Raw genomic sequence first — 17,082 nt, forward strand, 5'->3', positions numbered from 1 at the left:
ATTAGATGAATATGATCAAGAGCTGTATATGACTGCAGAAACCACAATGATGATAAACGAGACATGTTGTTAAATAGAAACCACTGATTCTTGCCATGCATGGTGGATAAACTGATTTAAAACTGATCTGGTAGGAAGCTTTGTTTTCACTGTAATTTAATACAGCCTCATGGGTAGCTGCTGTAAGTTATAGATACCTGTAAAAAATCATGTTTATTCAGAGACAAAGAAACCATAGCATTTAAATCTTGATGTCATCTATTTTTGTGTGTTTATTAAGCACTTCAGCAGCATTTTGTTTTTAAATGTCAATTTGTAAAAATGATGCTGATAGATGATGAGTGCCTATATGATGAGTGCCTATATGATGAGTGCAGTATATGACTTTGGCCTTTTGGTGTATGACAGGGAATCTGTGAGCTTCTAAACATCAGTGTTCTCTTCATCAGGGACCAGACACCATTCACCAGATACACCTGTCCAGCAGGTCAAGTATATCTGACGTGAGAATGGATGTTATAAGTTGTGATAGAAGTGCATTAATTGCTGCAGGTACAGCAGAAAATGGAGATCAGCGGGATGCTACAAGCTCCCTTTAATCTCACTGTTAAGCTTAATAAATATATACCTGTGAACACAATAGTGATTATAAAGTTCATCAAAGAACAGAAACAGAATTAGTCTTTTGAAGTCTTTTTTCTCCTCTTCAGAGTTTCTTTTGAATTCTTCCTCATTCCTTGTCAAACTCCATCCTGTGTTACTGCACCTTATCTGCTCACTGCTGGGCTAGGATTAAAAGTCTGAAGTTCAGTAGGGTTCTGACATCTTTATCCTATATCTTCTAACAATAATCAGAGCAAATTTTAATCAGCTGAGGAGTAAAACATGTGGGTCATCTTTACCAGCTCACATGGTATCACTTTTAATGCTCCTCAAATCTGAAAAGTCCTAGCAATGAGATGATTTCAAAATACCTTTCTGGTGATATAAAGCAGTCTGAAATATAAATTGTCTTCTAAATACTTGAAGAAAGTCTTATTTGCTTTCCAAGTTTTTTGTTCATCCTGACTTAGTATAATTTAGAAGTTTATATAAACTTCTATAGCATCAGGTGTGCTGGAAATGCATCAGAACTTTCTGCAACATAGACGAGAGCAATGCCATAACAGGCTGAGCAGACAGTTTTACCAGAAGTGGGGTTTTGAACTTGAAACTGGTGTATGTTGTGGCTCTTTTAATAATAATGTCTTTTAATATGAGAGAGAATTCCTTAGGATATTTTTACGGATAATAACTCTGCAACATCAAATATGACCAAATCTGAATGCAACTTGCCAGGTTTGTACTTGCATACCTATAAGTAATATTGTGTGTATTCTTGATCTGGATAGCATAAATCTTACTTTAAAAATACTTCCATTTCTACCTGAAGATTGTTTGAATTTTGGATTCACTAGCACATGAGGACTCTTCAGAAGCTACATGGTATTTATACATGTGAGCTAGAAGGAGGTTGTCTGGAAGGCATAGGTGTGATTGAGGCATGTGCACTGTTGAGTGGCTGTTTCTGCTGACCTCAGCAATTTGTGAACACATCAGGCCTGCAGCGTGCAGTATATGTGCAGCTGTGCAGGTTTATAGGTTTGTGCAGGTCTGATCCTTCTGGGAAACATTGGATTTTCTATGTACGTGCTGTCTGGCTGCCTTGTCTGTGCACAGTTAGCTCGATGTATTGAAAGCCATATGTTCACTATGTGGATGTACCTAGTGTACGAAGTGTTAGCTTTACTGAGCATGGGCTGTGCAGTTTATTCCCATGCATTCCACCTGGGAAATCCATCACAAGCCTACAGGAGCCTGAGCTTCACTTTGCGTTCGTTTTCACTTAAATATGATTTTTATTTTATGCAGGTACTTCAATGACAATATCATTAACACAGACTTTTCACTGAATGGAGAACATATTATGGCATATTTTAAAGCAAGCTAATGACTCTTTAAAACATTACAGAAGTTCTGATGTAGTTTTGCTCTGCATTGCTTGACTCAAAACTTGTTTTCTCTTTTCAGGCAGCTATAAATGGTGTAATACCACAAGAAAATGGCATTCTACAGAGGTAAGCACAGAAGACTGGAGTAGTACACACAGGGAATGATGCTGGGTAATAATTATGTTTTTTGTTCCTGAACCCTGATAGGATGATGTAATTCTCTTTTTAAAGCACTTTCTGGAGCCACAAATTCTATTCCTGGCAAAGCAGATTTAATGTTCAGTTTTTCCCATAGTGATGGAGCACCAGCTCAAACACCTATTCAAATTAGTTAGTTTTTATTTTGAATTCATTGGTTGTTGGGTCATTCTGTGCAGGATTTTACTGTAAAGTCTGGATTTCGGTGTGCTTACTTGGATGCCAGGACTTGCCACACAACCTCCCCCCTCCAGTATCTAAAACTTTGTAAGGCAAATCCACAGATGTTCCTGGTTAAGTATTTTCTTTCTCCTTATGCATTTTTAAAGGTGTTGATATTCCATGCTTCCCTGTCCCTTGCCTAAAGTGTTTGTATTTTTGTAGAGGTTTTTTTTTTTGGGGGGGGGGGTGTGGTTGTTATACTTATTTAATTTTTTAAAATTGAACTACAGGTAGCAGATATTGTGTTAGACAAAGTAAAGTTGCTTCCTTCTAAAAGTAGCTTTACTGGTTTTCTGTCAGCTTCTCAATTAAATTTTGACTTGTATATATTGATGCTTGGCTATCTGGAAGTCATTGAAGCATGAGCTCCTAAATGCTGATGAGGCAATTGGAAACAGCAGAAGAGAAATTGAGCTATTTTAGAGATAGTAAAATAGTGTTTAAAATTTTGTTCAGAAAAATACTCAAAAAAAGGTTATTTTAGTGAGGAAAAAAGATATATAATATAGGTAAAATGGTGTTTTGGCATCTCTGTCAGTACTTACTAAAGTGGTCATTAATTAGTCAGTTTTTGATTCAGGAAAAACCTAATTTGCTCAGAAAAGTTAGTAGATGTTTAGTTACTGTAAGACCTACCAAGGCAATTTGAGATAAGTCTAGGTTGTACTGAGCACTCTTTCTACCTATGTTAATAAGTCCCGACCTCAAAGCATTTGTCTTCAAAATACCAGAAGCCATTTGGTCAGGAGGAAGGAGCTGGGGAGTGGTTATGCCTGACTTGGGTAAGAAGCTGGTCCAGTGTCCACTTCCAGCCTTCTTCTACACTGATTTCTTAATGTTTAGGAATCATTAGACAGTCAAATGTGACTCAAATAACCTTTTTTTCTTCCTTCCAGTGGAAGTGGTTTAAAAGGAGGCTCAGAAGACTTAGCAACATATTTCCAGTGGTATTCAGATGAGGCTTATTTTACTGCTGTGAGGCTTTTTATGTTCCATTAGAGGTTGCCAGTCAGATGTGTAGGGTGCCTTTTGTGGTGGAATCAAATAGAATTAATACAATTGGTCTTGAAGTAAGTTAATTTATTGGTGGGGAAAAAATACATTTTGTTTTATAATTCACTTGTGTTGCCTAAAAAAATAAATAACAAAATAATTCTAGTCCCAAAAATAAGGATATTCATTGCTTCTTGGGTCTGTTAACAAAATGGTTATAGTACTTAATTCGTAGTTGGCCATCAGATTTCAGACAATAACATATCACTCAGTATTTATGCTTTTTTTAAATCCTGAAAATAAGGCTGTTTCTTGTAGTCTTTAGACCTCTAAAATGGGTCTTTGACCTTTGAGCATGGGTTTTTGAGCATGGGTCTTGGTAGCTGGGAATTCATCTTTCTGCACCTGCTGATGTCAGAAGTGAAGGAGCCCCTTGTTTTAAAAGTGTAATACATTGTTCTTTTTCAAATGTGGAAGGATTTGCAATAGCTGTGTATAATTTCTGCACTTCTGTGACATGCATGCCATCCACATTGATGCTTTTTTGAGTTCAGGCCTTCTCTAGATGACAGATTCGACTTGCTTTAAGGATAATTTCTATAGAGAGATAGTGTGGTATTTCAATGCATGTTTAAGAATGGAAATGAGATATCTCAGCATTTCTAAATCCTTCTTTGCTTGGCTTCCATTCTTTCAGTGCATATGTTTTATTAGCTTGCATCCTCCATCATGATATCCTGTAACTGCCCAGCTAATCTTCCTGATAAGAACATCCTCAAGGGAAAGTTCTAGGCTTACCCTGTGAGGTTTCTTGCCTTCCAAATTCACTTTCTGTACATCATAGGTTTTTTGGCCTAGGGTAATGTTCCTGAAATTTCATGTTTTGTTACCTTTGTTTCTAATCCCAGTTATATGCTGCTTGTGGAGAGATTCACTAAGGAAGATGAAGTGCTTCTGGGTAGTGAGGGTTTCCCAGTTTATTCTGACTATATGTATCCTTGAGCCAGGTATGGAGACATCCTCATATGAAAGTCCAGGAGGCTTTGAAGGATTTTGAACTTAAAGGCAAGCTAGAATTCAGCATTTCATTGCAATTGTACTTCTAGGTATTTTTTTGCAACACATACCTCATTATCTTAATTTATTTACCTGAAGTACTATCTACCTCATTATCTTAATTTATTTACCTGAAGTACTATCTTCACATCTGACTTGTTTTCCACTAATTTGGTATTGGAAGGTACCAATCCATATGCAGTGTTTTAAGCTTTATTTCTTATTCTCGCTTCTATTTGATACTAGCCCAATGATGTAGAAGGCTGGTTGTTGCTATGGTGCCAAGTTTTATATGGTGACAGCACTCCTGGAACAGGAAATAATCCTTCTCATCAGGATAATTCTGATATTAGTTACATACTGAACTATAGTCTGAAATAATGGATTAAATGCGTGTTTGTCATCTAAGCTGTTCTCCTATATCACTTCTGAGTCATTGAAGTGTTAATATTGATGATATGAAAGTTATGTTCTAATTATTAATAAACCAGTATTTTCAGATATGACTGTGTAGTTTATTCAAGAGGTGTGTGCTGTGGACCATAGTAAGTGACTAATACTGTTCGTTTTGCTTTGCTAACTTTTGTTTAAACATGTCAAGCTGTTCAATTTAAACCTTCTTATCTCCATATCTTTCAGTGAGTACGGTGGAGAGACTTTACATGGACCAGCATATGGCCCCACAAGTCATTCTACAGCAGCTTCTTCAACTCCTTCCTCATCCTCAGCTTTTCGCTATGTAGTGCCATCTAGACAAATAGTGGAAAGACAACCTCGAATGCTTGACTTCAGGGTTGAGTACAGAGACAGAAATGTGGATGTAGTACTTGAAGACAGCTCCACAGTTGGTAAGGATTTGTGAAAATGCAATGAAAATCGCTGTGGTAAAATTGTTAAAAGCAAACAAACAAACAAGGCTCAACCCCAAAATTTAAATCCTAAAAACAAGGCAAACCAAACCAAAAACCTTTCCAAAAGAAGAAAGACCCCCAGGAAATGCAGCCTTCACAGCTACTAACCATTTTCAAATCTCTTTGCAGCTTTAAAAAAACAAAATTTCACTAATCCATTGTAAAGGTTAGTGATTTATGAAATATTTATTTTGAAATCCAGTTTTCTTATGAACTTGCTTCAGAAACAAAATGGAGATTAGTGATCAAATTGAGGCATGAAGATGTAATTTGGAGTAGGATTAGCGTAGATGCAATCTACTAATAAGTGGATGATCTTGGCATTTCCTTTATGAATCTGTATGGCTTCTCTTTCTGTGCAGGATTAGTGGCAAGATTAGAGGAACTCATTCAAGTGTGAAGAGCATCATTGCATTCTTCTTTTTTTAATTTTGACTCTTTTCGTGCACATTAAGATTTCTTTTATCAGCTCTATTGTCTTTATCCTAAAACTGATGCATTTTGTGACAGTATGTTAGAAATATGCTATTGTTAGTATTGCAGAATGTGTTATTTTTCACATTCCCCAAACTGGGAGTTAATTTAATTTGCTAAGAGGAGTATTTTTTTTCAGTTTTTCATTTTTAGTGCAGACTGTGCAGATAAAAATAAGGAATTATATGAAGAAATAGTTGATCAAAAGAATTTTCAGTGCTGCAGCCTTATGTCTGTAATGAAATTTTGGAAATGAAACTTGTGATCCTTAGTTGCCTTTTTAGCCTTCGATTTGGTATTGGCTGGTGCCACCTTGTGGTGGTTAGCTTGAATTCTTGCGTAGTGTTGCCTGGTTTCCACTGCACTCAGTTGCATCCATGCAAAGCAGATACAAAAGTCTGATCAGAACAGAATTCTGCAGCTGTAGTACTTTATTTTTGCTTATTGACTTCTTTCAGGTACAAATGATTGAGCTATAGGGCAGAAGGTGGTCAGTGTAAAACTTTTGTCTTTATCTTGGCATAGAAAGATGCAGGGCAGCCTTGTGTTTAAAGTCCTGAAAGAAGTGAGCAAGACAAATAGTAGAATTTCAGCTGTGGTTGTCAGGAAAGAAGTTTTTTGGATCTGCTTGGCAGGATCCCATGAGAGACTGTTCTGGAGTGCAAGAAGGCTTAAGAGACCTGCTTGATCTTCAAGGACAACCTCTTCAAAGCACAAGAATGATTCCTTCCAACATGCAGAAAGAGGAGCTAGCGTGGCAGAAGGCCAGTACAGAAGAACTAAGAATTTCTGACCAAGCTAAATGCAAAAAGAAAGTGCAGAGAAGGTGGAAAGTAGCGATGGGCTACTACCCAGGAGGAATACAGAGGTGTTGCCAGAGTGTGCAGCTTTGGAGTTAGTAAGACCAAAGCTCAGGTGGATCTGAAAGCACTGAGGGGTTAGAAGGGCTTCTCTGAGTCCATCAGCATGAGAGGCTAAGGCAAATGTGAGCCTACTGTTCAATGGTGATTGCTGAACTTGGTCAGTGGGAAGATTATGGAGAAAATCTTCCTGGAAGCCCTTTTGGACCACAGGAAAGAAAAAGTGATTTGGAACACCCAGCATGAATTTGCTAAGGGCAAATTGTGCTTAATTAATGTTATTTGCCTTTTATGATTGGCTCTGTGGACAATGGGAGAACAGCGGCTGTCACTTTAACTTTAGTAAGGCCTTTGACATGCTCTGCTGTAGTATTCTTATAGTCATATTCCTATGGTAAGGACTGGATAAGTGGACTGCTAAGGGAGGTATATAATTGCCTGGGCTGCTGGGCTCAAGGTCTGACTGGTGAACAGTTACTAGTTTAGGGATGTCCCTCAGGGGTTGATCCTGGGGCCAGTGTTGCTTAATGTTTTTATTAAAAACCTAGTAGTTAAGGTGAGTGCTGTTGGTAAGTTCACAGTGAATAGCAGATCAGAGAAAAGTGGAGTTCAAGAATGCTATTTAGAGGGTCCTAGACAGCCTGGAGAAATGGGCTGACAGGACCCTCATGAAGTTCAAAAAAAGCAAAGTTGAAGTCCTGCATATGGGATAGGATCACTCCGTGTTATCCCACCTGATAACTGGCTCAGGGCTGACAGGCCAGAAAGCTAAAAAAAAAGAGATTTAGGGGTGCATCAGCTGTGCACACTTGCAGTGAAGGCGGCCAGCCAGGTGCTAGGCTGTGTTAGCACGAGTGGAGCCGGTGGATCCAGGGAAATAATTATTCCCCTCTGTTCAGCAGTTGTGAGACTGCATCTGGAGCATTGCATCCAATTTTGATGTCCCCAGCACAAGAAAGATGTTGAAATTCTGCTGTGAGTCCAGCAGGATAGTCAGGGGGCTGGAGCACATGGCAACACAGGAGAGGCACAGGAAAGTGGATTTGTTGACCCAGGGAAGGAGAAGGGGAAAGGTAGAGACCTTACCTCTGTCTACAACTAGCTGCTGGGAGGACACTGAGAAGATGGAGACAGACTCTTCTTGGAGGTGCACGATAATAAGATGGAAGGCAATGGACACAATTTTCAACATGAAAAATTCTTCTTAGATAAAAGGATTCTTATTTCTTTCTCTGTTGAGAGGTGGTGAAGTACTGGAACACACTGGTGAGAGAAGTTGTCAAACTTCCACCCTTAGAAGTGCTCGAGAGTGAGCTGGACAAATCCTTCACTAAACTGGTTGAATTAGACCTTTGAGCTGGGCTTGGGCTAGATGAGCTTCTGATGCACCTTCCAGCCTGAATTATTTTACAACTATAATAGCTACGGGAAGAGGAGAGCATTGAAATGTGCATAACATTGAAAAAGTTGTCAGAGAGGGTAGGTAAATTGTGAACACTCCAGTTCTTTAGGTCAGGACTAACAATAATGGAATTAGGTATAAGAAATATGCACCCTCCTTATTGCTGGCAAAGTCCATTGCTCCAGGTAGCATGCATCTGCAAATACATGTGTCTAGCATACAAGGTGTAGGTCTATTCAAATATATGTAAAAATCATCAGATTCTCATGTGATTCTCCAATCATTCATGCCTTATGTCATTTTTTTTTTTTTTAGCTTCATTTGTCCTTCCTATTTGAAGTGTATGTTATAAGGGTAACTGTACTAAAAGTGGGTTTGGTAGTAAATTTCACCTTGCTCTTGTTTTTCTTAACTGTAACTCAGCACTGTTTGAAATAAAGCAGTAAGTATCTAAATTTATGTATTTTCTTTGTTTTCTCTTTAGGAGATATCAAACATATTCTAGAAAATGAACTTCAGATTCCTGCATCTAAAATGCTGTTAAAAGGCTGGAAGACTGGAGATGTAGATGATAGTGTAAGTTCTCAACTGCGTTTTCAGTTAACTGGGTTCAGAGCTTCGAATTCAACATATGTGGGTGGGAATTACAATGCAAGAATTGTGAGTTTCAAACAGTGTTAGATGTCTTTGGTGGCATACAAGGAACTCTTAAACCAAAGCATTGCAAAAAAATCTGGGACAAATGACTTTAGTTTGTGTGGGTTATATATGGCCTACCTACAAAAAGGATGTTATGAAGTTAACAGCAGGTGTATCTTGAAACAAAATATTCGGTGGTATTGTAAATAAGCATCAATAATTAAAAGAAATAAAATGAAACATCAGCTCTGACATGTTATTTATAATGATTTTTCTCCCCTCAGACTGTTTTAAAAACTCTACACTTGCCAAAAAATAATAGTCTTTATGTTCTAACACCTGACCTGCCTCCTCCTTCTTCAAGTCATTCTGGGTAAGTCTTTTGGCCATAAATTCTACATGTTAGATTTGATTTTGTATGGTTTTTGTGAAGCCACATGTATTGCAGGAGTCTGTGATCAGTAAATACAAAGCATTTTCACTGCTCTGGGAAGTGCTGGGCTGAACTGTCTCAGCATCTCATTGTTGAAAAGAAGGTTGATAAAACTTTGGTGTGGTATAGGAACCACTTGGGTACATGCAGAATTCTACATCTCCCAGATGTGATGACTTTAATTTAACAAAAGTGTAGTGTGGAAATGAGGAAAAAATAAAATAAAAATATTGATAAATAAATTTTAAGTTATTAAAAAAAAATCCTTTCTCTTATAATTAGTTTCCTCTAGCAGAGCAGGATACCTTTTAATACTTACTTGAATAGTCGAAAAGTTAACGGTGAGTGTTCAGGTGTCAGTGACTGTTGCTAAGGTTTGAGAATGAAATGTTATTTTATAGAAGATGGAATCTTTACTCTTACAAAGTAATTTGCAGTTTGATTACTTTGACTTATTTTCTATCCTGTCCTTTCTCAAAGGCAGACCTGTATGGGCTCTTTTATCAGGAAAACATGGATTTTACTCAGTAGCCGCTAGAGGGTGCCCGGTAATTAAGCCTGGGATTGCAGCTCCGGACCCTGTTTGGAACTGCTCAAATTGCTGTATCATTAGTCTAGAGAGTGCCTCCAGGCTGTCTGAGGAGGGAGTTGGTTTTCTGCCCTTGTACTCGATACGAGATAGGAAAATATTCAACAAATGCATTCATACTGCAGGTGAGGGAAATTTTGACAATCGATGGAAACAGCTGGTTTCCCTAATGACTAAAAGTATGTCTTGTATTACTGAAAGGTACTTGTACACATAACTGCACATGTATAACTGATTGTGGAGGAAATAAGAATGCTGATATGAATTATAACAATAATACAAAAGAAAATAAGCATTAAAAGCAGAAACAGTGGCACTGGAGCAGAGGGAGCAGAGTGGGGGTGAGCCGTATGTGCCCTCTGTGTGCAAACAGGAGCTGTAATTGTGTGTGAGGACAATAAGCCATTGTACTTAGGCAGCTAAGTGAAGGACAGTGAAAATACTGTGGAATAACACTGCAGATGCTAATCTTTTTAAAAAACAATTTGTTTCCAGTTTCAAAATTATCCACTCAGGTATCACTGAATATTGTAATTCGAATATCTGATTCTGGAAAGAAAACTGGGGTCTGAAGAACGTTGCTTATTGCAGCTGCAATAAACTATATGACAATAAACTGTTTAAAACCAGTTCTTAGGCTTTTTTAGTGGATGAATAGTTTCAAAGAACTTGCTAATAAAATCAAAGTGGTTGTTACCTTTACAGTTTATACTTGTTTCATAGTGGAGATTAGTTCTGGATATTTTGAAGATAAAGTTGGTAGCTTTTGGATAGCAAACGATGATTAATTAGTGGCTACTTAAACAAGGATAATTTGAAGGCTAGATCATCTCCCTGAAGTCATAAATTCTAGATGAAAGGGGAGGCTTGCCTCCAATTAAAGCATCAATGCAGATCAAAACACATCTAATTGAAGCAATGTACCAAACGCAGTTACACTGTTTACTGCCTACTGTTAGGTCAGTTATTATTCAGATTAGTTTGTTACCCACAATTTTTAAAAGCACCATGCTCACATATATTATTAATGGATGATAAGGAACTTTGCCTCTTACTTTGTGAGTTTATCTGTTGTTTTCTTCAAATGCCTTCTATTTTGAGCTCGAGATAAATAGTTGTGATTTGAATATCTCCTGAAAGTGATATTTGAAAAGCCTGAGATTTCAGTACGTGGTGTTTTACATATATGCCCTTCTTAAAAGGAACAATCTGGTCACAGCTCTATAAATGGCAGTTTGTGCCTGTTCTTGATGCTGAGGGGGATCAGTGTCTTAAACATCCTTTTCCAGCATATTGATGTGTAGGCACTGAAGTTTATTGTGACAGACTGAATGGGCTTAACCCACAACTGACTTAAAACTAGCACCTAAATGTAATGGCAAAGTGATCCTGCAGTTTACACAAGCAAAAATCTCCCAGCGTATCCGTGTTCAGCAGTGGCATATCTAAAGCTTTTATAGGTAATAGAAACCCAGTGAATTACTACCACATGCTGGTAAATTGAGGTGTAAAGATTAAATCTAAATGTCACATAGCACCTGTACAGTTACATGCCTCGCTTCCACAGTATGGCAAAGCCATACTTATCCATGCATGATATCAGGAAGAATAACAGTGTTTTCTGTGAGCTGTGGACAGAACGAAACCTGATTTCTAGTGAATTTGTGCCTCATGCCAGTGGCTGCAGTAACTCAGCCCTCTCCCTCCATGCTTCCTGCATCTCGCCTGCCTCTGACACTGTCTCCATTTCTTCCCATGTATTTTGTAGCACTTAGGTAATTTTTTTCCCCTGCATAGACAGTCAGCCTGCCCTGCCTCTGTTCTCCAGCTGGTAGTCAGATAATATCAAAGGAAAGGTAAATCATATGCTGTGGGTAGGTGTGAGATCACTGGCCAGAAGTCAGCTGGATGAAGTATAAAATACTATACTTGCAATGCACCCTTTTACTAAAGTGAGTAGTAACTTGGGTCCTTTTCCTCTGCCTGGCTGTTGATTTAGACCAAACCTTTGAAACCTTTAATAACACTGTCAGACCTCCTTGAAACTAGTGAATACGTTCAAAAGTTCACAGATGGGACAGGTGAGTGGAGCAGAATATGATTTCCTTTGGATACCAGTCTTGAAAGGTGCTAAAGAATGTCCATCATTTAATTGTCCATGGGGAGACATCGCTTGGCATCAGCTTTGTCAGATTAGGTTCTTTGCTTCCTGGAATGCAATTATTTCCCTTTGTTGCCTTGGGTGCTTCTTGAAAGCTGGCAATGCCCAGTTTAGGGAAAAGGTTTAGGAGAATGTAAAAGGGGAGCATCAAAAGCATAGGTATGTGAATCTAGGTCATCTGGATCGTCTCTCCTTTCTGTCTTGCATGTTCTGGGAGATGCTTTTTATCAACTTTTTCTTTGGTTGTAATTTTAATGGATATAATGCATTTTATATTTATACTTTTTTTTTTTTGTGAATAACTGAAAATCTTAGATATTTTATTATACTTGATGAATCGTTGTTAAGTTCAAACCAGTTAAAAGCTATTTGACCAGGCGCATACCTTGGAGATTATTGCAAATAATGTATTTTTGCTAAGCAATTGTAACTTGTTTAAGAAGTGTTATCTGTGTGGATAGGAAAAACCCCTCACAACCCCCATCTTCCAAGTAATGGGTCCATACATTGCTGAGTGCCTGTGTTTTAGATTGTTGCAGAGCAGTGGTGATTGTGGCATGGTGTCTTGTTGTATGTTATCAACTGTAGCAGAGTGTTAATTAAGAATGATGTAACCTGCAACTCCAATTATTAGTATTGTCTGTTTAGCTGGACAGGAGCAGTGCCTTGCTTTAGTTACTTTGAAAGCTTCAATAAGAATGGTAAGATTAATGTTTTATTTTCACATCTGCTCATGAGACAGTTTAAAAATCCTGAAGTTTAAAATGCAATAGAATGTAAACAAAAGGGCTTCTGCTCATTTACATGTTAGCCAGATTTGCTAACTGATTGCTGTTTGAACCTAATCTACCACCTCCTGCTGCATTAGCTACAACAAACATTACATTTACATACTGATTTCTTATTTTGTTTTAATGTAAATAATCTGTAATTACAGTAAATTTGGACTTCTGTTGACATGAGCTTGTATAAATCTGTAAGTTTAAAATGGAAATGTTAATTACCTTGTGTCATACCTGTTTATATAAAATTCAGAGATTTTGGGAGAAATCTCCATGTAAGTGAGAAAGATACTGCCTAGTGAGAAATACTGAATGTATTCCTTAAAGACTTACAGAACTGCAAGGGAAAGGCACATTTGATGATCACTGATTAAGGATATACTTTTGGTTTCAAAGCTTGAAATATTACTAAAATTTCAAAGAAAAATGCTATTAAAAAGCAAAGTATTACATAAAATCAAAGCATCAGCGCTGTCACTTAACAGTAGATATAACTGGTCTATTTTATATATTAAGTGTTATGGAACAATAGAAAAGCTGGAAGCTTAAAATATAATAAATATCAATACTAATACCATCCTGCATCAGCATTGCAGAGGCTGATTCATCAGTTGCTATCTTTTAAGATTAGCATTATTTGCAGTTAGATGTTTTTTGGCTAAACATTATTTCTATTCTTAGTTTATTAGACTTGTGGTTCATAAATTGTACTGTACTGGTATTTTGATGGAGTAGCTAGTGAATAAATTCTGTCCAGACTCTTAACTGAGTTTTGATATTTTGAGTTTAGAGGAAAAAAAATTCTTGCAACTTCCTTTCCCTTACTTGAAATTCAAGTTTCAAAAAAGAACATTTTTGTTTGCATATTCTGAAGTTTCAACCCCAGCTGAATCCCACTCCACCACTGAGGTTTCTATACATTGTGATAATGGTGGTAACTAGTTCTATGTAGGCAATCCACATGAAATCCTAAACTGGTCCAAGCCTCTCTTGCTAGAACTGGTCAGAGTGATGACTCTGCTCAGGTCTATTTTCTGTTGTCTGTTTTTGGACTTCTTTTTTTGGGTGTAGGCAGAGTTCTCCTAATGGTAGATTAGTGCCTCAAAATATCATCAAGTTCCCTTGTCTCCTGTGCTGGATAGTGGAAGTATAATCATTCAGCTGAGGGAAAAAAATGTGATGGCAGTATATAACCTATCAGCAAATGCTTTTTAAAGGTAGGGTTTGCGGGAGTGGGGAGATGGTGCTGATAAGAGTGGTCTGTTTCTAGAATTTAGTTTTCCCACTAATGAACTCTCAGATTAATTACATTTTGTTAGAACTGATAGTGGGGGGGGAGGCAGAAATCTGTCTTGACTTTAATGGGAGCTGGGGTTTGGCCCTGACTCCCCTCCCCTTCCATGAAGATGTTTCATTTGGAAGGTTACAGTCAACTGGTAATTACATTTGCATGAAAATGGAACTGCTTAATGCACTTATTTTGTGCATTTGTGGATGCCTTATTTGTGGATAGGCTGAAAATACAGTTTTACGGCAAAGTATGTTTTGGAAGCAGAGATCTACTGACACAAATAATTTGGGGTAATCTACGCCTGTAGTTGCTGGAGGAGGTGAATCTGGGAGGGGACTGACACTGCTGGCTGTCCAGCTGTGGGCTCAAATTGACCCCATCCCTCAGAGGAGTGTGTGTACACACAGGAAGTCATTGGCACAAATGACCCATCAGAAGTTCCTTCTCCCAGCATATATAGTCCAGGTCTTGTGGCTGTCAAACCATACGAAATTCTGATGTGGGAGCCCAATGGATCAGTTGACCACTGCATTTCTCTGAAAGCAGAAGTAGTATTTGTCATTATATTATCTTTTTTGTGAAGAAAAAGTGAATAATTAACCATGCACTTTAATTGCTAATGCTTTAATACCAAATTTATCCTCAATTTTTTCGTTTGTTTTTTTCAGACAACTTAATTTTCAGCCCTTCTTTGACTATATTCATCTATGAATCTGTACTGAGAATTTGCTTGTTAACAGCATTCAGCTTGTGTTGTTTAGAAATCCAAAAAGTAGAGGTGTCAAAATTGCTAGTAACTTCAAAAATTAGGCTTTTAATTTTAAGCACTTCATTTAAATTAACTGTGTTTGAAGACTATTTTCTCCTTTTCTGAATACTGTCTGCTATCACATCCAGATGAAATAGAGAAGTGGAAAACCTTTCCTATGGACAGATGCTTTTTATCATCATGCTGTATTTTGGATAGTGCTGAAGTGTGTGTATCACACATACCTTGAGAAATAGAGGGTTTGATTGAAGTAGCCTGTTTCATTCCGTGTTTGCATCAATTACAGAATGAAAATGTGAGTTGTTGTCAGTTAGCATCTACAGATTTTCAGATAAGAGTCAAAAATAGTTATGCCTTGTGTGGTTCTATATGGAATCCAGAGCCATTCACATATGCTGTAATTAATGTTTTCAGAGCAATTAAATATGTGATTTGCCTCCAGTATTTGCTGAAAACAAATAAAATATCAGAATCTGAAAGAGCACAGCAGGATATCGCTACTGAACATTTGCCAAAAGAAAATATGGCTATGGTGATGCAAAACTTAGTATTAACAATCAGATTAGAATTACCTTTAAAAATAGGTGTACAACTTCCCCCCCTCCTGCCCTTTTGAAGGACTGTTAAGTATTCTTTTAGCCTTTTCTTACAAGATTTTGTGGTAAGTGCAGCTAACTTCATGTTCTCCATAGATGACATCAGTTACATTTGTAGTGTCTCTCATACACTTGATCAAACTCAGCATTGACAATGAGTTATATTTATCTTCCATACCACAAAACCATGAAAGATGAGAAATAGCACTTCATAACTTTGCTTTGTAGTATGTGATTATTATGTTTAAGATGTCACAGAATCCAAATTAAGTTGCTGAGTGAAGATATTTTTGTAAGGTAATTTTTCTTGAGATGTTAAAGCAAATCATGCATCTCTTGCTAAAGCAGCCGGTGAGTATTGCATGGGTTCCTTACTGTCTGAGCAGCAAAACTGCACATCAGTAATTGCAGTAGAAGTTAAAACTAACAAATCGGGTCTCAAATAATCTAGCAGTCTTTCTTGTCTTGTATCTTAAGATACAGCTGTGCTCATGCTTATCTGCTTACAGAATTTGTCCTTTATTGCTAAGAGGAATGGCATGTTGAAGTGTCATGGAATAGCGATGATGTGCAGGAAAAAGCCCTCAGTCTGTCATTCTTTTAAGAGCATGTGATAAGAAAAAAACAGAATTGAATAAGCCCAATTTAATTCCATATGCCAGCAAACAGGTCAAGTCTGCCTAGATGTTGTTTAGAAATCTAAGCTTATATTACGATGTTGCTGCAGGTTTGTAGCCTGTATGAGATTGTGCTCAGCTGTAATTGCTGTGTCTGTAACAGAAGTCGTGCCTTCTATTTTGAAAAGTAGATAGCTGCATAATTTTGTACCTAATGAAGCAAACAGGAGGCCTTTTTAACATCCAGATGTTTTGTTACCAGGAGAATCACAAAAAAGAACCCAAGTTTGTGACAACACGAACATATAGTTGGCCTGTTTAATCTGTATCTTAAGATTATTGTTTGAATTCATGTGATTAAAGAAGTTTTAATGCACATTTAAAACAACTTGAGCAGAACTAACTTTTCTAAATGCTCAGTACCCACATGAGAAATTTTGCTGTGGTTAGTTCTCCAGTTCTAATTAGCTGGGTTTGTGTGCTTCGAATGAAACTAAGCGGAAGAATTTCCGTTCGGTTTATGCTTCAGGTAACCCTAGAGAAGCGGGAGCATGCTTTGCCTTGTCCTACTTACCATCAGTTTTTAATGTGCATTGTAGCTTGATATTTTGTCTGGTCATCAATATGCTTACAAGCCTGATGTTAATGGCATTATGAGTGCTAAATATACCCGATGTTTGTGAAGATAATGTGACTCTCTCAATTTTGAGAATACTTAACATTAGAAGAGCTTTAAAGGCTGCAGTCACCTTATTAAGGAAGGAGTTCAGGAATGGCCTTTGGTCATTCTCAGCATGCTTCTTTACATTTAAGAGTGAAAAGAGAGATGATAATGTTGTGCCTGGACTTGTCCATGTAGAGTTTAGGGTACCCTGGGGTTTTTGCATCTAACTGTAAAACAAGCTATAACATGCTTATCCCTGATTTTCTTGTTTTTCTTTCAACCATTTCAGGGCCCTGCAGGAGTCATTAAATCAAAACTTCATGCTGATTGTCACCCATCGAGAAGTCCAGCGGGAGTACAACCTCAACTTCTCAGGAAGCAGTACCATTCAGGAGGTGAGTGCTGTTTCACAGCTGAAGAATAAATGTAGCTCA

The 17,082-nt window shown here is 37.6% G+C and overlaps 1 protein-coding gene across 1 annotated transcript in view; it reads left to right on the plus strand.

Moving 5' to 3' along the window:
* FAF1 (Fas (TNFRSF6) associated factor 1) overlaps nucleotides 1-17,082 on the plus strand; it is a 164,078-nt gene that overhangs the window by 33,422 nt on the left and 113,574 nt on the right. Inside the window, exons 3-7 of the mRNA XM_010019353.1 lie at nucleotides 2,071-2,117; nucleotides 5,100-5,308; nucleotides 8,592-8,683; nucleotides 9,031-9,119; nucleotides 16,938-17,043. Of these exons, the coding sequence (XP_010017655.1) occupies nucleotides 2,071-2,117; nucleotides 5,100-5,308; nucleotides 8,592-8,683; nucleotides 9,031-9,119; nucleotides 16,938-17,043 (543 nt within the window). The remainder of the gene's footprint in view (nucleotides 1-2,070; nucleotides 2,118-5,099; nucleotides 5,309-8,591; nucleotides 8,684-9,030; nucleotides 9,120-16,937; nucleotides 17,044-17,082) is intronic.

The sequence above is a fragment of the Nestor notabilis genome, unplaced genomic scaffold (assembly GCF_000696875.1).
Source record: "Nestor notabilis isolate BGI_N333 unplaced genomic scaffold, ASM69687v1 scaffold2668, whole genome shotgun sequence".
Lineage (NCBI taxonomy): Eukaryota > Metazoa > Chordata > Aves > Psittaciformes > Psittacidae > Nestor > Nestor notabilis.